Source organism: Loxodonta africana, chromosome 2, assembly GCF_030014295.1.
Source record: "Loxodonta africana isolate mLoxAfr1 chromosome 2, mLoxAfr1.hap2, whole genome shotgun sequence".
Lineage (NCBI taxonomy): Eukaryota > Metazoa > Chordata > Mammalia > Proboscidea > Elephantidae > Loxodonta > Loxodonta africana.
Genome location: NC_087343.1, coordinates 20,317,436 through 20,342,693, shown reverse-complemented (window position 1 = coordinate 20,342,693; position 25,258 = coordinate 20,317,436). Strand labels below are relative to the sequence as shown.

The 25,258-nt window shown below is 42.3% G+C and overlaps 1 protein-coding gene across 1 annotated transcript in view; it reads left to right on the top strand.

Moving 5' to 3' along the window:
• The window catches only part of MYO10 (myosin X), a 282,989-nt gene that overhangs the window by 169,818 nt on the left and 87,913 nt on the right, over window positions 1-25,258 (top strand). Inside the window, exons 15-19 of the mRNA XM_003407874.3 lie at window positions 315-407; window positions 809-877; window positions 1,061-1,143; window positions 7,806-7,914; window positions 10,229-10,309. Of these exons, the coding sequence (XP_003407922.3) occupies window positions 315-407; window positions 809-877; window positions 1,061-1,143; window positions 7,806-7,914; window positions 10,229-10,309 (435 nt within the window). The remainder of the gene's footprint in view (window positions 1-314; window positions 408-808; window positions 878-1,060; window positions 1,144-7,805; window positions 7,915-10,228; window positions 10,310-25,258) is intronic.

The following is a 25,258-nucleotide window of genomic DNA, read 5'->3' as shown; positions in this document are numbered from 1 at the left end:
ACAGCTTATGAATTGACTTCCCCTGGATTTTAACTTGGCATCAGATGCCTTGCCAATACCAATAGTAAGTTTGCCAATTGTAAATGTTTGTCCACAAATGGCAAGTAGGTTCTATTTTTTTATGTTGATAAGGAATTTTAATTCATTGGTTTTCCTGATAGCATGTCATTCTCAATTTTTCCAATCTAAGAAATTACCATGCCTCTTTGAACCACTGACTTGATAGAGTAGATAGGGAAGGAGCTTTAAAATAGTTGGAAAGGGATCCGTTCAGCCTTGAAGTCATTCAACCTTTTTATTTTTTTCTTTTCTAGAAACTTGGCCTGCTGGCCCTTATCAATGAAGAAAGCCATTTTCCTCAAGCCACAGACAGCACCTTGCTGGAGAAGTTACACAATCAACATGCTGTACGTCAAACCCTGGCAATTCTTAATTATGTCTGAATGCCAAGTCTGTGGGTTAAGATTACATGCAAGATAGTTCAGAGCTACTGGCCCCATTGTGCCTCCCACATTTAGGTTTTCCACAAACCAAAGCTCTTCTCCCATTGCTAGAGCTAAACTGAAGTAAACCAAAGGGTTATGTAGAAGCCACTTGTCAGAATATGCACAGATATAGTTTATGGGTACAGAATTTAGAATTTTTGATCTACTGTAATGACACAGTCCAAAGTTCCAGGGTTTTGATAAAACCACGTCTTGATAACATGGTGAGTTTTGTATCTGTTTTCACCGACTCTTGTATTTAGTTTTCACTGCAAGACAATGGAAACCAGTAAATGAAATAAGATATTTGTATTTGTTTTTAGAACAACCACTTTTACGTGAAGCCCAGAGTTGCCGTCAACAATTTTGGAGTGAAACATTACGCTGGAGAGGTAACTTGTTATTAAGTTATTTGTTGACATGTGCCCATGTGATAGAGAATTAGTAATTTCAGAAGCAAGTGATAAATTTTATTGAAACTTCATGAAATGTGTCTAGCTTTTAAAGGGGTTGTTCATGCCTTCAATTATTCTTTTGTTCAACTCTACCATCCCTGTTTTATTTTTGAAAACTAGGTGCACTATGATGTCCGGGGTATCTTAGAGAAGAACAGAGATACCTTTAGAGATGACCTTCTCAACCTGCTGAGAGAAAGCCGGTAAGTCAGTTTGCTCTGCAAGAAGTCGTTCCAAAAACCAAACCCATTGCTATCGAGTCGACTTCAGACTCCTCATAGCAACCCTGCGTACAACAGAACAAAACACTGCCCGGGCTTGCGTCATCCTCACAGAAGTTCCTACATTTGAGCCCATTGTTGCAGCCACTGTGTCAATCCCATCTCATTCAGGGTCTTCATCTTTTTCACTCATCTTCTACTTTACCAAGCGTGATGTCCTTTTTCCAAGGATTTGTCCCTCCTGATCACATGTCCAAAGTACATGAGACAGAGTATCGCCATCCTTGCTTCTAAGGTGTATTCTGGCTGTACTTCTTCCAGGACAGATTTATTTGGTCTTCTGGCAATCCCTGGTATATTAAATATTCTTCGCCAATGCCACAATTCAAAGGCATCAGTTCTTCTTTTGCCTTCCTTACTCATTGTCCAACTTTCAAGTGCATATGAGAGGATTGAAGATCCCATGGCTTGGGTCAGGTGCACCCTAGTCCTCAAAGTGACGCCTTAGCTTTTTAACACTTTAAAGAGGTCTTTTGCAGCCGATTTTGCCCAATACAATCCATTGTTTCATTTATTGACTTCTACTTCCATGGGCATTCATTGTGGATGCAAGTTAAATGAAATCCTTGACAACTTCAATTTTTTCTCCATTTATCATGATGATGTTTATTGGTCCAGTTGTATTGTTGTTTTCTTAATGTTGAGGTGTAATCCATACTGAAGGCTGTAGTCTTTGATCTTCAGTAATTAAGTGCTTCAAGTCCTCTTCACTTATAGCAAGCAAGGTTGTGCCATCAGCATATTGTAGGTTGTTAATGAGTTTTCCTCCAATCCTGATGCCCCATTCTTTTTCATATAGTTCAGCTTCTCAGATTATTTGCTCAGCATACAGATTGAATAAGTATGGTGAAAGGATACAACTCTGCTCCACAATTATTGTTAAGCTTTCCTGACTTTAAAACACGCAGTATCCCTGTGTTCTGTTTAAATTGTAAATTCACACCATTAAATCAATAGTTAAGGGAAGCATGCAGAAGTTCTTAACGATTAGTTTAGCTATTTGTATGTATTAAGCTGGGAGTCCATAGGTGGTGAAAACAGTTAACACATAGAGCAATTAATGGAAAAGTTGGAGGGTCGAGTCTACCCAGAGATGCCTCATATGAAATGTCTGACAATCTAGTTCCGAAAAATCATTCATTGAAAACCCTATGGAGCACAGTTCTACTCTGACACACATGGGGTTACCATAAATCAGAGTCAACTTGATGGCAACTGTGTTTTTGTTTTAATGTGTTAAGCTAGTAAGCTTCCTATTTTTCAGAGGTTTTGTGAAAGAAAGGGAGAAAAAACCCTTGCCTTAAAAACTAGCTTTCAGTACTTGTGTCAGACCCAGTGTGAATTTATAACAAAAACAAAACATTTTAGTATAAAAGGAAGTCATGCAGTCGTTACAAGACGTGTACTTTTATAAAGGTGAATACTAACCAGGTGTTCTCTGTGGGTTGGCAGTAGTGAACCAGGAAACCGCCAGGTGTTCACAGTCTCTTGGGCAGGTGTGTATTTGGGGCATAGGGCATGGTATCTAAAGTATCAGCTTGTTGCAGTTGTTGTCATGTGCCATCAAGTCGGTTTTGGCTCATAGCATCCCCGTGTACAGTAGAACGAAGCACTGCCTGGTCCTGTACCATCCTCACAATCATGGTTATGCTTGAGCCCATTGTTGCAACCATTGTGTCAGTCCATCTCGTTGAGGGTCTTCCTCTTTTGCCCTGACCCTGTACTTTACCAAACGTGATGTCCTTATCCAGGGACTGATCCCTCCTGACAATGTGTCCAAAGTATGTGAGACATAGTCTCGCCATCCTTGCTTCTAAAGAACATTCTGGTTGTACTTCTTCCAAGACAGATTTGTTCATTCTTCTGCAGTCCATAATATATTCAATATTTTTCACCAACACAACAATTCAAAAGCATCAATTCTTCTTAGGTCTTCCTTATTCATCGTCTAGCTTTTGCATGCATCTGAGACAATTGAAAACGCCATAGCTTGGGTAAGGAGCAACTTGGTCTTCAAGGTGACGTCTCTGCGTTTAATTCTTTAAAGAAGTCTTTTACATCATATTTGCCCAATACAATGCATCATTTGATTTCTTGACTGCTGCTTCCATGGATGTTGATGGTGGATCCAAGTAAAATGAAATCCTTGACAACTTCTGTCTTTTCTCTGTTTATCATGATGTTGTTTATTGGCCCAGTTGTGAGGATTTTTGTTTTCTTTATATTGAGGTATAATCCATACTGAAGGCTGTGGTCTTTGATCTTCATCAGTAAGTGCTTCAAGTCCTCCACACTTTCAGCAAGAAAGGTTGTGTCATCTGCATAATGCAGGTTGTTAATGAGTCTTCTTCTAATCCTCATGCCCCATTCTTCTTCATATAGTCCAGATTCTCAGATTATTTGCTCAGCATACAGATTGAATAGGTGTGGTGACAGCATACAACCCTGACACATACCCTTCCTGGCTTTAAACCATGCAGTATCCCCTTGTTCTGTTTGAATGACTACCTCTCGATCTATGTACAGGTTCCTCATAAGCACAATTAAGCCTTCTGGAATTCCCGTTCGTCACAATGCTATCCATAATTTGTTATGATCTACATAGTCAAATGCCTTGCATAGTCAATAAAACACAGGTGAACATCTTTCTGGTATTCTCTGCTTTTAGCCAGGATCCATCTGACATCAGCAATGACATCCCTGGTTCCATGTCCTCTTCTGAAACCGGCCTGAATTTCTGGCAGTTCCCTGTCGATTTTCTGCTGCAGCTGCTTTTGAATGATCTTCAGCAAAATTTTGCTCGTGTGTGATATTAATGATATCATTTGATAATTTCTGCATTCAGTGGTATCACCTTTCTTGGGAATAGGCATAAATATGGATCTCTTCCAGTTGGTTGGCCAGGTAGCTGTTTTCTAAGTTTCTTGGCATAGATGAGTGAGCACTTGTAGTGCAGCATCCATTTGTTGAAACATCTCAACTGGTATTCCATCAATTCCTGGAGCCTTGCTTTTCACCAAGGCCTTCAGAGCAGCTTGGACTTCTTCCTTCAGTACCATTGGTTTCTGCTCATATGGTACCTCCTGGAATGGTTGAATGTCAGCCAATTCTTTTTGGTATAGTGACTCTGTGTATTCCTTCCATCTTCTTTTGATACTTCTTGAGTTATTTAATATTTTCCCCTTGAATCCTTCAATATTGCAACTCGAAGATTGAATTTTTTCTTCAGTTCTTTCAGCTTGAGTAAGGCAGATCATATTCCCTTTTGGTTTTCCATCTCCAGGTCTTTGTACATGTCATTATAATACTTTACTTTGTCTTCTTGAGCCACCATTTGAAATCTTCTGTTCATCTCTTCTACTTCATCATTTTTTCCTTTTGCTTTAGCTGTTCGACTTTCGAGAGCAAGTTTCAGAGGGTCTTCTGACATCCATATTGTGTCTTTTCTTTCTCTCCTGTCTTTTTAATGACCTCTTGCTTTCTTCATGTGTAATGTCCTTGATGTCATTCCACAGCTCATCTGGTCTTTGGTCATTATGTTCGGTGCATCAAATCTATTCTCGAGATGGTCTCTAAATTCAGGTAGGACATACTCAAGGTTGTACTTTGGCCCTAGTTGACTTGTTCTAATTTTTTTCAGTTTCAGCCTGAACTTGCATATGAGCGATCGATGGTCTGTTCTGCAGTCAACCCCTGGCCTTATTCTGACTGATGATATTGAGCTTTTCTATCATCTTTTCCCACAGATGTAGTCTATTTGATTCCTGTGTGTTCCTTCTGATAAAATCTATCTGTATAGTTGCCATTTATGTTGGTGAAATAAAGGTATTTGCAATGAAGAAGTCATTGGTCTTGCAAAATTCTATCATGTTATCTCTGGCGTCATTTCTGTCACAAAGGCCATATTTTCCAACTACCAATCCTCCTTTGTTTCTACTTTTGAATTCCAATCTCCAGTAATTATCAATGCATCCTGATTGCATGTCCAGTCAATTTCAGACTGCAGAAATTGGTAAAAACCTTCAATTTCTTCATCTTTAACCTTAGTGATTGGTGCGTAAATTTGAATAATAGTCTCATTAACTGGTCTTCCTTGTAGGCGTATGGACATTATCCTATACTGACAGTGTTGTACTTCAGGATAGATCTTGAAATGTTCTTTTTGACAACGAATGCAACGCCATTCCTCTTAAAGTTGTTGTTTCTGGCATAGTAGACCATATGATTGTCTGATTCAGAATGGCCAATACCAGTCCGTTTCAGCTCACTAATGCCTAGGATATCGATGTTTATGCGTTCCATTTCATTTTTGATGATTTCCCACTTTTCTAGATTCATACTTCGTACATTCCATGTTCCAATTCTTAATGGACATTTGCATCTGCTTCTTCTCATTTTGAGTAGTGCCACATCAGGAAGCGAAGGTCCTGAGAGCTTGATTCTATCCACGTCATTAAGGTCGACTCTACTTTGAGAAGGCAGCTCTTGCCAGGTCATATTTTGAGTGCCGTCCAACCCGAGGGGCTCATATCTAGCACTATATCAGTGTTCTGCTGCTATTTATAAGGTTTTCACTGGCTAAATCTTTTCAAAAGTAGACTGCCAGCTGTTTCTTCCTAGTCTGTCTTAGTCTGGAAGCTTAGCTAAAAGCTACCTGCCGTGAGTGACCCTGCTGGTATTTGATACCTGTGACATAGCTTCCAGCATCACAGCAACACGCAAGCCCCCACAGTACGACAAACTGACAGACACGTGGGGGAAGTATTGGCTTAGAAGCTCCGAATTTGAAGTGTTCCATCTTTAAATTGATTTTAACTGTCCTATATGAAGATCTGGAGCCCTGGTGACACAATGGTTCAGAGCTCGGCTGCTAGCCAAAACATCAGCATTTCAAATCCACTAGCCACCCCTTGGAAACCCTCTGGGGCAATTCAGCTCTGTCCTGTAGGGTCGCTATGAGCCGCAATTGATGCGATGGCAGTGGGTTTGTTTTTAGTTTTGGATATCAAGATTCATAAACCCTGTGGATCCAAGTTGTGCATGGGGTTGCCATGAGTCGGGGGCCGACTTGACAGCAGCTAACAACAACGTGAAGACTTGCTGTTGATAACATCATCAGCTGTTTTTTTTTAAGTAAGTTTTTGGGCCTGTAGAAAAACAATGTTTCGAGATCAGCCTTGCCGTTATTCTTTGAACTGACACATCTAAATAAAAGCAGTGCATCCATCTTCAATAGAAGCACTTTGTTGTAGTGAAAAGAGCACCGGGCTGGAGATCAGCAAGATGGGTTTTGCTGGTGGCCTCTGTTGTTCAGCCTTTCTGTGGTGGCGGTGAAGAACTTTGTTTCTGCCTGCAGACTGTTGACTTGGGTCACTCTCTCACCCCTTTGATGTCTGTACCGTTTTAATGGAACCAAACCTTTTTCTCCCAAGAGTTCAAAGCATAGTTAGAGAACTTCGAAAAGTGAACATTCAATAGCACCGTAGTACAAAAATGATAAGGGCTGGGCAGGGTGAGAGGTGACAGCGGAAAGAAGTGACATTGCAGCCTCAGGGGCAATGCCTTCCCCTCCTTCCTGGTGATGGTGTGGGCCCCACCCCCCCCCAACCCTCCAGCTCTGTAGCCCATAATATCTTTCACATGAGGAAGTGAAAAAGAAGCTAGTGGGAAGCTTTTTGCTCTATTAGTAGTGGCCATGGATTTTTATAGAGCTTTTTGATAACGATAACTACTAACATCCGCATTCACTGTGTGCCAGGCACCATTTTCAGCCTTTTGCATGCATTTTCTCATTCATCCTCAATGTAGCCTTCTGGGATAAATTCTAAAATTATTCCCATTTCCCAGATTAAAAAAAAAAAAAAAAACTGAGGCCTAGAGAGAGGTCAAGCACCTTGCCCAAGTAACGCAGCTAGGAAGTGGTGGAGCCAGGATTTGAATGCTGTTTTTTCTCATTCCAGTATAAATGGTACTGGGTAGTGCTGTTCCACCTGTTGTCTCATTGGACCTTCACAGCAGAACTGTGAGATGGGCAAAACAAGTGACATCTCCCTTCAAAAGGGGAAAGGAGCCCTGGTGGTGCAGTGGTTAAAGCGCTTGGCTGCTAATCAAAACGGTGGTTCTAACCCACCAGCCACTCCTCGGAGAAAGATGTGGCAGTGTGTTTCTGTAAAGATTACAATACTGGAATCTGTACGGGGCAGTTCTACTCTGTCCCATTGGGCTGCTATGAGTCGGAAGTGACTTGACGGTAATGGCTTTGGTTTTTACTACAGGCAAGTAAACCAAAGCCATAGAAGCTTAGGCAGTTCTCTAGAAAATGCGGCACTTCTAAGTGGGATGTCACCCAAGTTCCTTTCACTTCAACCCGCTGCTCTTCAATAAGACCCTGGCGCTCCAGAGGCTTGGACATTTTTTCAGTACCTTTAAGCTCTTTGGCAGTGGTTGATTTGAAACCTTTGGAAGCTGTCTTTGCTCAGTGTATTGCTTTCAGTTTTTAGTGGGAAAATGCCTTGTAATTATAGCCATCCAGTGTTTAATAATGAGGTGTGCACCCCTCATGGGCCTCCTTCTTCCTCTCACAGATTCGACTTCATCTATGACCTGTTTGAACACGTTTCAAGCCGCAACAACCAGGACACCCTGAAATGTGGAAGCAAACATCGGCGGCCCACAGTCAGCTCACAGTTCAAGGTTAGTCTGCGCCACTGGCTTTGATGGAGCCATCTTTACTGTGGCTTTAAGACTGAAAATAGGAGTTGGGTCTTCTTGAGGTCTATGAGAATGTTTTTTGTTTTCTTTCATATCGTGCCTTTAAACCAGATAGTACTATAGAAATGAAATGTATATCTTTTTTCTGCCTCAGATGAAAGTAATGTAGATCTTTTTATTTTTTAATAAGAAGTAGCTACTTACTATTTAATGTTTGTGAAGGAGCAATTCTTCTTAAAAAGGCCTATTAGGCCATTTAGAATCTCTCTGATTTATATTTAGAGGCTCATGTGAAAGTAGGGTTATGTCTTCCTATGTCTGGATTTTTGCGTTTTTCCCAGCTATGCTTACAGTATCATGACTGGGAATAATGACTAAGTGCCTACTTAAGATCGATGCTGGTTGCCTAGTCCGAATGTGCAGAATTTAGGGAAAATAAGGTACATTCTTATTTGCATTTTAAATATGAAAGCACTTTATGTAGTTAGAGGTGGACGGCATAAAGACCGTTTCCCTGACTTAACTGCTCTATTTTACCCTCAGTTAACAAATCCTAATATGAAGGGGAAATGGAGGTATGTCAGTCAACAGACATGTGCCCTCTGTGAGGCTTCTCCCATTTAGCTATTCTATCTCTGTGTGAGATCTATTGTGCAGTGTAGTTGGAGATGAGCCATCTGCACACCAACATGGCGGACAGCACCAGGTAATGCTATATGAAGGGCAGATTCAACCCAGATAGACAATCATTAAAACTACCGCTTATACTTATTATGTGCCAGACATTGGGCTGATCACTCTCTACACGTCTTGTTCTCTCCTCACACAACCTTATGAGTACATATTATTGTTCCCATTTTACAATTGAAGAAACTGAGGTTTAGAGAAGTAGAGACCCACTCAATCCTTCTGAACACTGAGGCTAGGATTTGAAACCTAGGTTTGTGTGACACTGAAACCTAGGCTCTTAATCTCCCAGTGGACACATTATGTTTGCTTTTTCTAGAAAGTCATTGATGTCTGGAGATAGATGTCTTGGAAGGCTTTGTGGACATGTGGGATTTAAATTGGACTAGGAATCAAGGAAATGGAAAAGGGTGGTAGTCCTTCCAGATAGAGACAAGGGTAGAAGAAGCGGTCCTAAGACAGGGATATACATCTCATTGTCACTGGCGAACTGTGAATAGATAGGACCAGCTGGACAGGAGGGCTTGTAAGAAGCTGAGTTGGTACCAAAATAGGAAGGGCCGTGAGTGTCAGGGTGCTTAGTCATCTGTGAGAAATCCTCAAGCTTTCTGAGCAAAGACGTTGACTGATCAACTTAGTGCTGATAGACAGTCATAGTGTCTTCAACAACAGAATTGTTAAGAAAAGGGAAGATGGAGGGAAAACCAGCAGATTAAAAGAGACTTAAAAGACATATCAACTAATTGCAATGCCTTATTGCATTCTGATTCGAAGAACATAAAAAAGTGTGAAATTTAGACAGTTAGCAATTCTAATGTTGATATTAAGGAATTACAGTTAAATTGTTTTAGGCATGATAATGATATTGTAGTTACACACATATTTTAAACTGTTTATCCTTTAATGATACACAGAAGAAGATACTGACGGATGAAATAATATGATGTCTGGGAATTGCTTTTCTACGAAGGGTGGGGATGGTGCGTATGGAAAAAGGGATCAGAGGAAACGAGATCAGCCATGAGCCAAAACTGATGATAAGGGTGCATTATATAGTTCTTTCTGCTTTGCTAGATGGTAAAAATTCTCCATAATTAAAAAAAAAAACTAAAAAAAGAAAGAAGTGTGCACTTGAACTGCCAACCTTCCTGCCAGCTGCTAAAGCTGAGCATCTTAACCATTTGACCACCCAGGAGCTCCAGAGTACTAGTATAGGCTGTCGTATTGATGGAAATACTGACTGAGGAGTAAGCACAGCAAGAGAGCAGACACGTTTCAGTGTCTCTGTAGTAAACATTAAATACCCTGGAATTGTTTATGTGTTGGTAGACAGAATGACTTCTTGAAGTGGTACAAAGACGAAGAAGTGATCAATGATATCTGTATTTTGTGAAATAATTTTAATTACAGTTAATGGTAATGTCGTTTGCTTCATTTTATGTATCAGAATAACATAATTAAATTTTTTTTTAAAACTCTTATTATTCCTCTGACTTCTTTTATTTTTAATGATTGTCATTTCTGATAAGTGCCGCATAAGGTGCTGAGAAATTTCAAGAATGGCAATACTAAGAGACTAAATCAACATCTACTTTTTCCGTCCTAATAGGACTCACTGCATTCCTTGATGGCAACACTAAGCTCCTCTAATCCCTTCTTCGTCCGCTGTATCAAGCCAAACATGCAGAAGGTAAGATTTCTGACAGTCCTGAATAGAGGGTGCGTCTGTCAGGACACAGCCTCCCGGGGTGGTTACTCACAGATTTGGTTTCTCCTAAGCCCTTTCATTGTAGGTGGTTGGAAAACTATCTGGCATTATTAAAACCTGACATTAAATGGAAAAACTCCCTTTGTCGCTTGGGCCTGTTAGTCTACTTTGGAGTGATGTCATTAAGCTTTAGAGAAATCTATTGTAGAAAGAAACATTGTGAAGACTTCAAATTTTTTAGAGCACTCAGAACGAAATCCTTGGGTGAACTGCAGAGTGACATGCCTAAAGAAAATTGTTGGTGTGTTTTTTTGTGTTTTTTGTGGTTGATTTTTTGTTTGTTTTATTTTGCTTTGCTTTGTTGTTAAATACGATGAGGAATGTATTCCAAGTACTAACGCTGAATTTTAAATATTTTAGCGAGGTGGTTATAATTACTTAGAAACTCATGTAAGGCTGTCGTCGTAAGTTTTGATGTCAATCTGGGCTCTGCAATTTTAGCTTTCTAATGCTGTGTCCCGATTGGAAGCCTATGAGTTCAAAAAGGAGAAGTGATTTAGACACACAAAATTAGTATTAGAAATTGGATACAATTTGCTGAATCCAAGGCTAAATGGGCAAATAGCCTTCGAACGTTAGCGTTGTTGTTAGGTGCCATTGAGTTGCTTCTGACTCAGAGTGACCCTATAGGACAGAGTAGAACCGTGCCCCCTAGGGTTTCCAAGGAGCAGCTGGTAGATTTGAACTGCCTGTCTTTTGGTTAGCAGCCGAGCTCTTAACCACTAAGCCACCAAAATGTTAGTAAGTTGAAATTATTTCGATTTCAAGGGTCCGCTAATGTGCAAAGACTTAGAAGTGTTGCCTGAACGTGTCTCCTGTGAGACTTGTGTTATTTTCTGGTCATTTTGCTGATGCTAGATATTATTTTACCTTTGACTTAATGTCACAGTGGCTCATCATCTATAGGTTAACAATGTTTGCTTACGAGATTGAATGTTTACTTACAGTATTGAATGCTTTATCTTCTAGAAAGGTGAAATTGGATGCCTCTTTAACAAACAGTAATCTGTTTGAAGTCCTGGTGCTGCAGTGGTTAAGAGCCCAGGTTGCTAAACAAAGGTCGGCAGTTCAAATCCACCAGCTGCTCCTTGGAAACCCTACAGGGCAGTTCTACCCTGTCCTATACGATCACTATGAGTCAAAATTCACACAATGGCAACAGGTTGGTTTGGGCTCAACCTATTCAGTTTGTTACCGTACTGTGAGGTGTGATGGTTAGAATTTGGCAGATATATGACATAAAGTGGCCGGGACTGGTGGTCTATGGAGGAGAGGAAGATCCGTGGCAACTTAATTTAATGTGCATCTGTTTGGGTAGTGTAAAAAGCAACCCATCTTTTCATTTTTGCATAGAGATGGCAATATAAGCCGTGCATAGCTTTTTTGACATAATGTAGGAAATTAATAGTTAGAATATCTCACTGGCAATCTATCACATAAATCGGTTTCTATCCCACTTGCCGTCCTACACAGTACCCCTAGAGGTGGTGTTCATAAGCCAGTATAATAATGGGCTTTGTGTTTTTATTGTACACGCATGGAAACTGTTTAACCTCTTTGAGCATTTTTTCCTCTTTTTATAGACAGGTTAATAGTACGTGATAATAGTACCGTGTTTCGTCCTCCAGAGATACACGCTCCTCCTCAGGTTAACATCTGGGGTACTGGAATGCGCCCTGCAGTTCACGGCGGGCTGTAGTTTCATTGGAAGTTCTTTGCCTTTTTCAGTGGTGTGTAATGTCACACCGTTGACAGTCATGGTATCTTAGGTCCAATGAAATGGGACTATTCTAAGGATCAAAATTTTAATTTTAAAAACTCAGTCCTCAGTTTTGTTTTGTTTTGTTTTGTTTTGTTCTCCTTTCTGGGATAGCATGGAGTTAGTTTTCTTCTCAGTTTTAATAGCCTTTGAACGACAGCCAGAAAATTGAAGAAACTACCTCTTTTTGATGTTTATTTTTCTGCACTGGGATTTGATTGTGTGGAATTGGTTTGGATTTGCCTTTTTCTTTTAATGAGCCAGCTCAATTTGATATTTTCATTTGTATTGGCTTCCTGGCCTGTGGCAGACGGTAATTAATAACACACGGAGGGATGGGTTTAGAAGACTTTGAAAAACTGTCTTGGCACCATTTTTTTTCCTTTTGTGATAAAATATGTATGACGGAGTTTGCCGTATTAACCATTTTTAAGTGTATAATTCAGTGGTGTTGATTACATTCACAGTGTAATCTGTTTTCAAAACTTCTCATCACCCAAACAGAGATTTTAGACTAAGTAATAAGTCCACACCGCTCCCTACCCCTGGAAACCTCTCATCTACTTTGTCTCTCTGAATTCGCCTGTTCTAGGTGGTTCACGTACATGGGACCGTACGCTATTTGTCCCCTTGCACCTGGCTTGTTGCACTTACCGTAATGTTTTCAAGGTTCCTTCATGTTGGAGCATGTGCCAGAGCCTCATTCCTCTTTATGACTGGTTAATATTCCACTGTATATGTATTCCACATTTTCCTGATCCATTCATCCGTTGATGGGTACTTGGGTTGTTTCCACCTTTTGTCTGTTGTGAATAATGCTAAGAACATTGGTGTACATGTACCTGAGTGAGTCCCAGCTTCCAGTTCTTTTGGGCATACAGTCATGCATCAGTTACTATCTGCCACGTAGTCAGTGAAATAGGATGTTATGTGATTTGGACACTGTGTGAATGCCATATTATATATTTACCAAAGCTATGTTCCATTCTCCGATCTAGATTTCTGAACTCTGATATAACCTTATAGGACACAGGTGTATATTTGCATTGGTAAGGAGAACCTGAGTACCTCGCAGATATCGCAGGACTGAGTTTGAGAGAAGGGAAAAAAAAAAAAGGACAGTGTGGTTGGGGTGAGAGGGATGCGAAATTGGATTGACGAGTTTAATTGAGTCAATCACTTGCTCCTTTTTTAGCGTTTGGCACCAGCCTACCTCCTTCACTGCTCCCTCCTCCCCCAACCCCACCTCATTTTCAGCAGTGGAACTCAGATCTGTGCTCAGTTTGACTTGTAAGGATTTGAACAAAATATCTCAGCAAACATCTCAAAAAACCCAGAGGTTTGGGTAGCTCGGGAGCCCAGGGTAAGCCAGGCAGATGGTAAAATGTCAGGAGGTGCCCCCTGCCCCTGCCCCTAGCCGCTGCCCCTGCCCCTAGCCGCTGCCCCTGCCCCTAGCCGCTGCAAAGGTTTCATTTGTATTTGCCTTTCAGCATTCTCTGGTGCAAATCCTGCAAACTGCTGGGTCACACCGAGAATTTAAACTAATTACTTTATTCTGTAGATCTAAAAACAGAGAAAAATCCTTTCCATACACAAAATCCACAGTTGCATTTCTGGTTAACCAAATGTGCGTTACTGTTGTGGACTGAATTATGTCCCCCACAAATGTGCATATTAATTTGACTAGTCCACGATTCCCAGTATTATGTGATTGTTCACCATTTTGTCACCTAATGATGTTTGTATGTGTTATAAATCCTACCTCTAATATATTAATAAGGTGGGATTATCGGCAGTTATGTTAATGAGACAGGACTCAATCTACAGGATTAGGTTGTGTTTTAAGTCAAACTCTTTTGAGATATAAAAGAGAGAAGCAAGCAGAGAGACAGGAGAACCTTATATCACCAAGAAAGAAGCACCGGAAGCATAGCACATCCTTTAGACCCAGGGTCCCTGCGCTGAGAAGCTCCTACTTGAGGGGAAGCTTGACGACTAGGGTTTTTCTAAGAACCTACAGAAGAGAGAAAGCCTTCCCCTGGAGCTGGTGCCGTGAATTCAGACTTCTAGCCTCCTAGACTGTGAGAGAATAAACTTCTCTTTGTTAAAGCCATCCACTTGTGGTATTTCTGTTATAGCAGCACTAGATAACTAAGACAGTTACCAATAAGAACATTTAAAAAATTGAACCATGAATGTTGTCCGAGCAGATATTATGTGGTGCTTGTCTGTATACCTAGGAGTGGCATTGCTGGGTCGTATGATGTTGGTGTCATTTTAAAGGCCCTCAGAAAGCAAAGACATGGGCACAAGAGCTGATTTCTCTGCGGGCTAAGATGGTATGATTTTTAAGTGTCAAGATGGATTGTTGTCGTTGTGTGCCATCGATTCGATTCTGATTCATAGTGACCCTATATGACAGAATAGAACTGCCCCATAGTTTCCTAAGCTGTAATCTTTATGGGAGCAGATTGCCAGGTCGTTTCCCCCATGGAGTGGCTGGTGGGTTCAAACTCCTGACCCTCTGATTAGCAGCCTAGTGTTTAACCATTGTGCAACCAGAGGCTGCTAAGATGTTAATTAAAACCTGTCGCTGTGGAGTTGATTCCAATCATAGTCACCCTATAGGATAGAGTAGGACAGCCCCACAGGGTTCCAGGGAGTGACTGGTGGATTCCAACTGCCGACCTTTTTTGGTTAGTTAGCCGTAGCTCTTAACCACTGCACCACCTGGGATCCTACATACGTTTCGTATAATGTAAATCAGTAACAGTCCACTATTTTAATTGAAAGAAGTTAGGAGTCACTTAGGTTCAATTAAAATAGTGGACTGTTAGCTGATTTATGTTATATGAAATGTATGTAAGTGACCCTCACTTGCTATCAGTTTATTTAGTCCAAAGAGAGACACTTTTAGAAATTCACGAGGAAAATCTTGTATTCCCTGTCTACAGAGACGGGGAATGTGTGTTTCCGGCACAGGGGGATGAGGCAGTCTCCCCTCACCTCGTACTTGTCTTCTTGAGTCACTTGTTGATCAGGGGATCTTGGGAGGTTGTATTCAAATATGTGTGTATCTAGGTATTTAATGTATCATTCAGACGTGAAGCTTGTGGTTTTTAGCAGATTCTAGATTCTTTTGACAGGTTCTGTGACCAAAACGAAATGAGACCCAAAGACTGTGGCTTAGAGAACTGTGGCATTAGAAAAAAGCGAAATAGCTGCTTTGTGCTTTTAGGAACATAAACAAGACTCCTGCTTTGGCCCAGCAGGCGTGAACACAGACTTTCATGGGCCCCAGGCTGGTAGGACTGGCTCCCTGTCCTTGGCATATGTGTGAACCCCAGAATAGACACTTGGACCCAAAGAATTTAGAAATCCTTTTCAGGAAATCCCAGGTTATTCCTGGAATTTTGTTAGTTGGCATTTTGGGGATTGTTTTCATTTGGCTTGGTTTTCAATAAACCCAAAACCAAACCGGTTGCCATCAAGTCGATTCTGACTCATAGCAACCCTATAGGACGATGTGGAACTGCCCCATAGGGTTTCCAAGGAGCGGCTGGTGAATTCAAACTGCTGACCTTTTGGTTAGCAACGGAGCTGTTTAACCACTGTGCCATCAGGACTCCGGTAGACTTTCAGTAACAGGTGCGAAGACAGAGACAGTAACCGAAATGCTGGAAGAAATGTCAACTCAACCATAACAACATGTGGTGTTTACTTTTTTTTTTTTTATAAATAACCTTTTAGCTAATCTTAAGTGTTTTATAAAATGCACTTCTGTAGCCTTGTTGGGAATTCCCTCGGGGGCTAAGTTGGGAAGCCGATAGGGGCTAGTGTGTGCCACGTCTTTTGCCTGAGACAGCTCTGAAGAATATAATCTTCCACTAACTGGGCTGGGTTTAAATGAAGCTTAGAATTTTCAGGACTAACGTAGGGCAACACTTCCCTGTTTAGAAGATTTTCAGTTGATAAGGTGGCCTTGTAGCTTTTTCCTTCTATGAAATATAATTTGCTTAGGCAATAATAATAGTAGCTGCCCAAAAGTCCCCAGACCAACCAAAGGAAGAGATTTCCGTATCAAAGAAAACCTTTGTTGCTTCATCAGAATCACTCACTCCCCACAGGCAGCTCCCGTGTGTGATCTCTCTCTGCAGGGTATTGTAATGAATAAGTTCTAGTCAGAGAAGTTGCTCATTCACATTCCTCAGAAAAACCCTGAGGAGGTTCAGGACAGAATAAAGAAGGGAACATACTGATAACATCAGGAGAGTCTTCCCAGGTGTGAGAACTAGATGCGTCAGTTCCGAGCACCAGATGTGAGACCAGGGCCCGTTTCCTGCAGAAGCGGCCAAGGCTGGTCTCTTCGGACATGCCTGGCTGGCTCTCCTCTCTGTTCTGGCTTTGCGAGGGCACTCAGCCCACATGGGTTTGGTGTCACGAGGACTCTGGTTCTAGGGAGGCACAATCCTTGATTTCAGCAGCAGCATCTTTAAATTTTTAATTTTGAAATAATAATATCCTCAAAGATTTTGTCAAGTCTTCTCCAAAAAGGCACAAATCAGGTCACTTCAGTCATCCTAGGACTGGGGGTTGGTGTGGGAAATGCTTCTAACACAGGCAGCTACTTGAGCGGAATCCTGGAAGCAGAGCGAGGTTTACCTAAAGAGAAAGACAGTCTAGGCTGAGAGGAGGCTGGAATCCATGCCCCAGAGCAGAGAAACCACAAAGTCTGTGTGTTGGACTGAAGTCACGTCTGCTGGAAAATGAAATATCAAACAGGGTGGAGCGGGAGACGTACTGTCTTAGTTACCTAGTGCAGTGTCTTCCCCTGTGTTCGTGTCTCTGTGTCTATTCTGCCCTTTTTATAACGTGCTGCTCAGATGTGATTAGGTGTAGGGCCCACCCTTCCATAGCATGGCTACATTGTGGTTGTAGTCATTGTTGCTGACGCCATCCAGTCCATTTTTGACTCATAATGACCCCATGTGACAGAGTAGAACTGCCCTATTGGGTTTTCTAGGCTGGAATCTCTGCAGAAGCAGATCGCCAGGTCTTTGTCCTGTGGAGTCATTGGGTGAGTTCGAACCGCCAACCTTTCTGTTAGCAGCTGAGTACTTAACCATTGTGCCACTAGGGCATCTGTGACTACGTTAGCATAGCAAAACATAGTTCCCAAAGAATCGCATCCACAAGTACAAGGCTGAGACTTCAATGCATATTCTTGGGGAGGGGGGTGATCACAAATCAACCCACAATACATTGGTCAGCCAGATCATGGTGGACCTTGTCCTGAGATGCAGGTGACAGGTCATCCGCCTCACACAGCTGTCCTTGATGGACTGCAGAGGATGCCAGCCCTCTTCCTGTGCATGAATCCTGACGACCCGTGTCCCTCTCTCGCGGTACTCATTGGGACAGCCTCCCGGACAGCTCCTGACCGTTCAGAGACCTCTGCGCTGCACTACAGTGTGGAAACCAGAGCTTTCGTCTCCAGAGACATCATATTCTGATGAATTCATTAACGTAGCCTATTCACTACTGAGGGGAGGAGGAATTCATATTTGCACAACCCAGGCATCCAGGTGTTGCCTCCCTTTTTTTGTTTTTTTCCTACTTCTTTTCTTTTTTAAAGAAATGTTTTAAAAATGATGCATTTTCTACCTTCAGTATTTGATCCCATTTTATTCTTCTTGTATCCTTTTCTCTCTCATTTTATTCATCTTATCGTTTTATTCCTCAGTAGCATTACTGAGATTTAGTCCAGCACCCCTCTGCATTTCTTTGGCCTTTCTACCCTAATCCTATTTTCTGAATAAAGTATTAACTTCCAGTGCTGTGAATTGTTTCACAGCGGGGCAAAGGCCAGGCCTGAGCAGGGCCGAGGGCCCACAGAGGAGGCCTGTCCTCAGGGGGCTGAGAGGAGCTGTCCTGCACTGAAGAAGAAGGACTGCCTGCATGCTTCCTGGTCCTGATCCCGAGTTGTAGCCTATTGATCTGATCCTGAGTCCTGTTACTTCACTAGTAAGCCACTTAACTATAAATAAGGTTTGTGAGTTCTGTGTGGCCATTGCAATGAATTATCCACCCCAGCAGAGAAGTAGAGATTGCTGTGGGAGGGACGGCTAGTGTCAGAACTGGTAAAAAAAAAAAAAGAAAAAAAGGAAGATGGTAGTATGTTTGACTTCTACGTCATAGGAATCAGCCTTGAGCTCCTGATCTTGATTCTCTCTCCTCTCCCTTGTGAAGTCAGAGGAAGACCTGGACAGCCCCACACCATTTTTTTACAAAGTATCTAAAGACCACCACCCATCTCTCAGCTTCTCTACTATGGTGGCTTGTGTGTTGCTGTGATGGTGGAAGCTATGCCACCTGTATTTCATATATGAGCAGGGCCAGCTCTGGTAGACAGGTTTCAGTGGAATTTCCAGATTTAGATGGGCTAGAAAGAAAGGCCTGGTGATCTGCCTCCAAAAATTAACTAATGAAAACCCTATGGGTCATAGCAGAATATTGTTACTTTGTACACACCATCAGAAGGGACCGATCGCTGGAGGGGGGGACATCATGTTCGATGAGGTGGGAGGCCAGTGACGGCAAGGGAGAGCCTCAGCGAGGTGGATTGGCACAGTGGCCTCAGCAGTGGGTTCAGACATGCCAGTAATCCTAAGGAGAGTGGGCAGCATTTTGTTGTGTTGTACAGAGGTTGCCATAGGTTAAAGCTGACTCAGGGAAAACTAGCAATATAGACCGAGTATAATTTTGCAGGGCCATATCTTACCCATGTTTGTGCCCCACTCCATGTGTCTTAGCTTACTAGTGCTGCTATAACAAATACCACAAGGGGGTGGCTTCAACAAACAAAAATTTATTTTCTTACAGCTTAGGAGGCTAGAAGTCTGAATCCAGGGCGCCAGCTCTAAAGGAAGGCTCTCTCTGTCTTTCAGCTCTGGGGGAAGATCTTTGTCTCTTTCAGCTTTTGGTCCTTGGTTCACAGAGATCTTCATTTGACATATACCTTCCTGATTTGCCCTTGATTCTGTGCTTTATTTGCCCTTTTTATATCTCAAAAATGCTTGGTTTAAAACACACCTTATACTGATATGGCCTTATTAACATAACAAGGAATACCCTACTCCCAGATGGGGATTATATCCACATGTTTAAACCCCCTACCACCTAGTCCATTCTGACTCATATGCAACCCTATAGGACAGTGTAGAACTGCCCCATAGGGTTTCCATGGAGCACCTGGTGGATTCGAACTGCCCACCTTTTGGTAAGCAGTCGAGCTCATGACTGCTGCACCACCAGGGCTCCATCCACATGTATAGGGGTTCGGGTTCACAACACATATTTTGGGGGGATGCAGTTCAATCCATACCATATCTCAGCATCCAGGCTGTAGTATGTGGTCCGTAAATATTGAATTGAATTGCTCAGCAAGGCATATCCTAAAGATACCCATATATATGAATGCTCTACTGTTTCATAGATAAAGATGATATGCTAAAGGGTAATTTATTTTTAATCATGATTCCCATGGGTTCTAAGTTATTTTGTTTAATTTGGAGCCTGTTTTCCCTTCTGGTTGTCTGTGGTTTGTGTAGTTGGAAGTGACCCTAACGATATTCCGATAGATCAATATTAGGGTGACATTCATCCTGTGTACCAGTCTTTTTATATTAACAAGTAACAGGCTGCTTCTCCCTGCTTACGGCCCTCTCAGAGCTCACACCTGCTCAAACATGCCTCCTGCCCCCACCCCCGCAGGTCCTTTTGGAACAGCTAGACCACAGCACCAGGGCTTATTCACAAAGGCTGCTTTGTTCTGGGGCTGGTAGTTTATATGCACATATTCAGATCACTAATAGGGCATCTCCCCTCAGGGCATGTTACCTGCAGTGATTGGGCAACTTGGTGGCCTTGGGTGCTTGAATCTGCCAAATTAAAAAAAATAAATAAATAAGGAGGGTTTAAAATTTACATTGAAAGATTAAACACTGGCTTCTACTCTTTTTTTTTTCCTACTCATTGTAACCTTTTTTATTTTTTTTAAAGCCCTCCCTATTGATTAGAGTCCTTGGGTGGTGCACATGGTTAATGTGCTAGGCTACGAACTGAAAGGTTGGAGGTTCAGGTCCACCCAGAGGCAAAGGCTTGGTTGTTAGCAATCTACTTTGAAAGATCACAGCCTTGAAAAACCCAATGGAGCACAGTTGTCTTCTGACACGTGGGGTCACCATGAGTCAGGGTCGACTCTTTGGCAACTGTTTTTTTTTAATCTGCTGGGAACGTCTTACTTGTACTGAATGTTTTGCTTCTATGCGTCTTTCGTTCAGTATCTCTCATCTATATGTTTGAGAATAAAGTTGAAAATGGCCGATATTCATTCATACTGAGTGCCTCTAATATTTTAAGCTCTTAGTTAATAACAGCCCACACGAGGCTACCACTTTCCCACTTTTCCCTCTCTGACACCAGCCACCCACGTGGCCTTTTCTCCCTCTCTAACCCTCTCCACCTGGAGGTAGGTCTTTACAAATGACTGCCTCCCCAGCCCTGTTCTGCCCCCCAGCCCCTCAAGGCTGGGATCTTCACAAGTTAGGACTCTGTCCTTCTAGTCAACTGCCACATAGACAGATGCCAGGCCCTGCTGGCTCTCACTGCCCCCAGCAGTTCAAGAATTGGCTAGAAATTGGTCTCAACCCACCTGGAGCAAAGGAAAATGAAGAACACCAAGCCCACATGACAACTAAGAGCCCAAGAGACAGAAAGGGCCACATGAACCAGAGACCTACATCATCCTGAGACCAGAAGAACTAGTTGGTGCCCGGCCACAATCGATGTCTGCCCTGACAGGGAGCTCAGCAGAGGACCCCTGAGGGAGCAGGAGATCAGTGGGATGCAGACCCCAAATTCTCATAAGAAGACCAAACTTAATGGTCTGACTGAGACTGGAGGAATCCCGGCGGCCATGCTCCCCAGACCTTCTGTTGACACAGTACAGGAACCATCCCCGAAGACAACTCATCAGAAATGAAAGGGACTGGTCAGCGGGTGGGAGAGAGTCGCTGATGAAGAGTGAGCTAATTATATCAGGTGGACACTTGAGATTGTGTTGGCAACTCTTGCCTGGAGGGGGGATGGGAGGATAGAGAGAGAGGGAAGCCGGCAAAATTGTCAAGAAAAGAGAGACTGAAAGGGCTGACTCAAGACGGGGAGAGTAAGTGGGAGTAGGGAGTGAGATGTATGTAAACTTATATGTGACAGACTGATTGGATTTGTAAACGTTCACTTGAAGCTTAATAAAAGTTATTATAAAAAAAAAAAAAAAGAATTGGCTAGAATGACTCACAGAACTCACAGAAAGAGGTATACATAATGTAAGTTTTTAAATATAACCCCTGAAAGATACTCAAGAAGCGCTACACAGGTAAGGTCTAAGGGGCATTTCCAACAAGGAGCTTCATGTCCCCAGAGACTGCAGGCCCTCCCATGTGGGTCATTAATCTGGAAGGTCCAAGGTCCCCATCTTTCATAATAGTGGGGCCTCAGTGTACATGCATGACTGGTGCCTAAATGCATAGCCAATGATTGAGTCACTGAATATGCAAGACTGATTCCTGAGCCTCCTTCTCCAGGTGTGGTCGTTGGGCTTCTACCTCATTGTACGCATTTAAGTGTTGCCTGGCTGTTTTAGAACAAAGACACTGTGAAATGCTGTCCATTCCTGCGCCATCGCCATGGTGGGTTGCAGATTGGTGGTGATCCATCAGTTGGGTTTTTCATGGGCTGATTTTCGGAAGTAGATTGACAGGCCATTCTGCCCACTTACTAAGGATAAATATACCTGTACTTAGTAAGTACAGTCCTTAATAAGTATGCCTGTATGCCAGTAAACAGCCTCCTGAGCATAATTTTATCACCGATTTTTCTTTCACACCTCAGCACATGAAGCTGTAATATCTCAAGGCCCTTGTGGGTGATTGGGTTTTATAGAGCATCGCTTGCCTTTTTACTGACTCTGTGATTGTTCTTGTTCGTGTTTATTGTTTCTGCTTCCTCCCTGTGCCTCCGTTTACCCACAGTCACACTTACCACAGCCTCCGCCACCCGAAGCCCCAGCAGCTCTCTGCTTGGCCTCGCGCTGGCTGGATTGCCAGCAGAACCTGGGTCATTTGGGATCTGTGCCAGGGACGTAGGAGACTCCACTGCGTTCCTGCCAAGACAGGGGTGTTTGGGCACAGAGGGTATTGCTTAGCTACACAAGTGCAGGTGCCCACAAGAGTGGGTAAAAGAGACCAAAAGTGTGGCCGGGATTCGGCGCTGCCTGTGGTGGCCTTGGGATCGTCTCCTCCCTGTACAGTGGGTCTGGCGATAGCGCCTGCTTAGGAGAGCTGCCGCGTGGATTCCATAAGTGAGGCATTTTACTCTAGGCAGTTATTAACATTTGGATTATGTATTTAGGGCGGAGAATAACACTGAACGTTTTTACAGTTCTCTTCCTCCTCACAAGTTTTACTGCATATTTAATCTTAATCACCAGAAAATCTTTCAAAGACTCTATTCAGACCTTATCTCATTTGGGCTTAACTTTAAAGTCAGATACCTGTGACGGATTGCCGCAGCTAGCATGGTTTCTTCTTCTTTTTTGATTTCCTTTATTCTCTGGCATTGTTACAGGATGAACTTTTTTGGGGGTCAATTTTTTTCATTAGTAGACTTTATTTTTTTAGAACCTTTTTAGATATACAGAAAAACTAAGCAGATGGTGTAGAGTTCCCACATACCACCTCCCCGGCACAGTTTCCCTTGTTAGTTTAATACATCTTCCATTAGTGTGGTGCATCTAATATAATTCCCCCTTGCTGTCGAGTCACTTCTGACTCATAGTGACCCTATAGGACAGAACAGTACTGCCCCATAGAGTTTCCAAGGCTGCAATCTTTATGGGAGCAGACTGCCACATCTGTCTCCCGAGGAGCAGCTGGTGGGTTCGAACCGCCAACCTTTTGGTTAGCTGAGCGCTTAACCACTGTGCCACTAGAGCTTCTTTATGATATAATCAATAAACCAATATTGATATTCACATTAATTGAAGTTCATCGTTTACATTGAGATTCACTCTTTAGATAAACACTTAACACTCCTGTGTTACCCAGATCTGTGGACTTTTGTAAATGCATAGCAAAATGTCATATGTTTATAATGTGACAAACATTTTTTTTTAAGTAGTATTTTATAGAAATGAGGTAGTTTCTGATTGCCTGGCCAAAGAATGAAGCGTTGAAAATGAAGTTGCACACAGGATAAAATATGAATGATATTTTTTAATATACCAGTTTCTGTCAAGTTGATTCCAGTTCATGGCGATACTATGTGTGTCAGAGTAAAACTTTGCTTCGTAGGGTTTTCAGTGGCTGATTTTTCTGAAGTAGGTTGCCAGGCCCTTCTCCCGAGGCACCTCTGGGTGGATTGAATCTCCAGCCTTTTGGTTAGTAGCTGAGCATGTTAACCATTTGCGTTACCCAGCAACTCCTTTTTTTTTTTTTTAATAGTGAATGAAAGTATACCAAAAAAAAATCCATTGCCACTGAGTTGATTTCAACTCATAATGCCCCTAGAAGACAGAGTAGAACTGCCCCGTAGGGTTTCCAAGGAGTGCCTGATGAACTCAAACTGCCGACCTTTTGGTTTGCAGCCAAGCTTCTTAACCACTACACCACCAGGCTCCAAATGAAGGTATGGGGAGGGCAAAATTATAAGGAGAACTAGGGAGTTAGTACTTATTAAAATGATCTAGATTATCAGCCCCTCTGATTCCTCAGTACATTTGGTCATTCTTACAGTCATTTGCCATGGCTCCATGTCCTCTGCATACTTACTGGAAAAGTGGCCACTTGGCATTCAGTAGCCTTCAGTACTTCTGCCTATTTCTCTCTGATGGCCATTTGTGTTCCTTGTTGGCTGTGACCATCTCCAGTAACTGGAACAACCATTGCCAGCATCTTCTTTGACTTTTGAGAATATCACGTAGAGAAGAGCTTATGAAAAAAAAAAAAACAGCTTTACCTTTTCAGGGAATTTTAGTAAAGAAAGCATTAAAGCTACCATTCTTCTCCCTAAACAAAACAACCCCATTAAACCCCTCAGTGGTCACTTGAATCCTGCTTACCAAGTTGTCATGGTAACTATTCAGCAGAGCTCTGTAAAGACCAGGATGCATAGCCACAAATGAAGCTGAGCTCCAGTGAAGAGCATTGTTCTCTCGGTAGATTCTCCAGGGTCACAAGGACGGCTTGATTTTGTTCAAGGGCATTAATTTTTTAAATAGGCGATCTTTTAAAATTCGAGAGGCTTCTGGCTTTGAAATCTATTTGCGTATTTCTTGGTGCAGTTGGGGTGGTTAATCTCTTCCTACAGGCAGAGGTATCTTCAGCGATAGCCTCACCAGGCTGGGCTTCCTTTAAGTAGAATCAGGAATGAATTAATAAGCCAGCACAGTGCAGCGCAAGACACCACATAAAAGGCTGGGAACACCAGCCAGCCAAAGAAAGCCCGTTTTTGTGTCTTTCGGCTTAGATGATCATAGCCCAGACTGCTAATGATGCAGCCTTTTGCAGTGAACAGAAACTGAAGGCGGGGGGCGGGGGGCGGGGGGGAGCGGGGAACGTACCCAAAGGTAGGGATTTTTCTTTTATTTGCTCTGCTTGAAAGTTTTGTGCAACTTGCAGCGAAGGCGATAGGGTAAAATTCTGCAGAGAGCAAGCACAGGAGAACAGATCCTGCCATTTCGTTGAGAGTCAGAAGTGTTACCTACATTTTTAAGCAGATGGGTAAGTGCCAATTTTGATTACACGTACGAGTTACAACTGCTGATCCTTTGTAAAAATTAAAGACAATCCGTTTATGAGATAAGGCATTCAATATAGTTTTGCTACGGAACTCCCCTTCAAAAGGAAAATAATCGTTTTTGATATGAGGTTCAAGGGACAAATGGTTTTAGCGGTAGTTTCTTTTGTTTGAATTTTGCTATTTCAAAGAATTTCTCTTTAAATAAAAGCTTATATACTAGTCTTGCAGCTTTTACTCGCCGTGCTTTATATGAA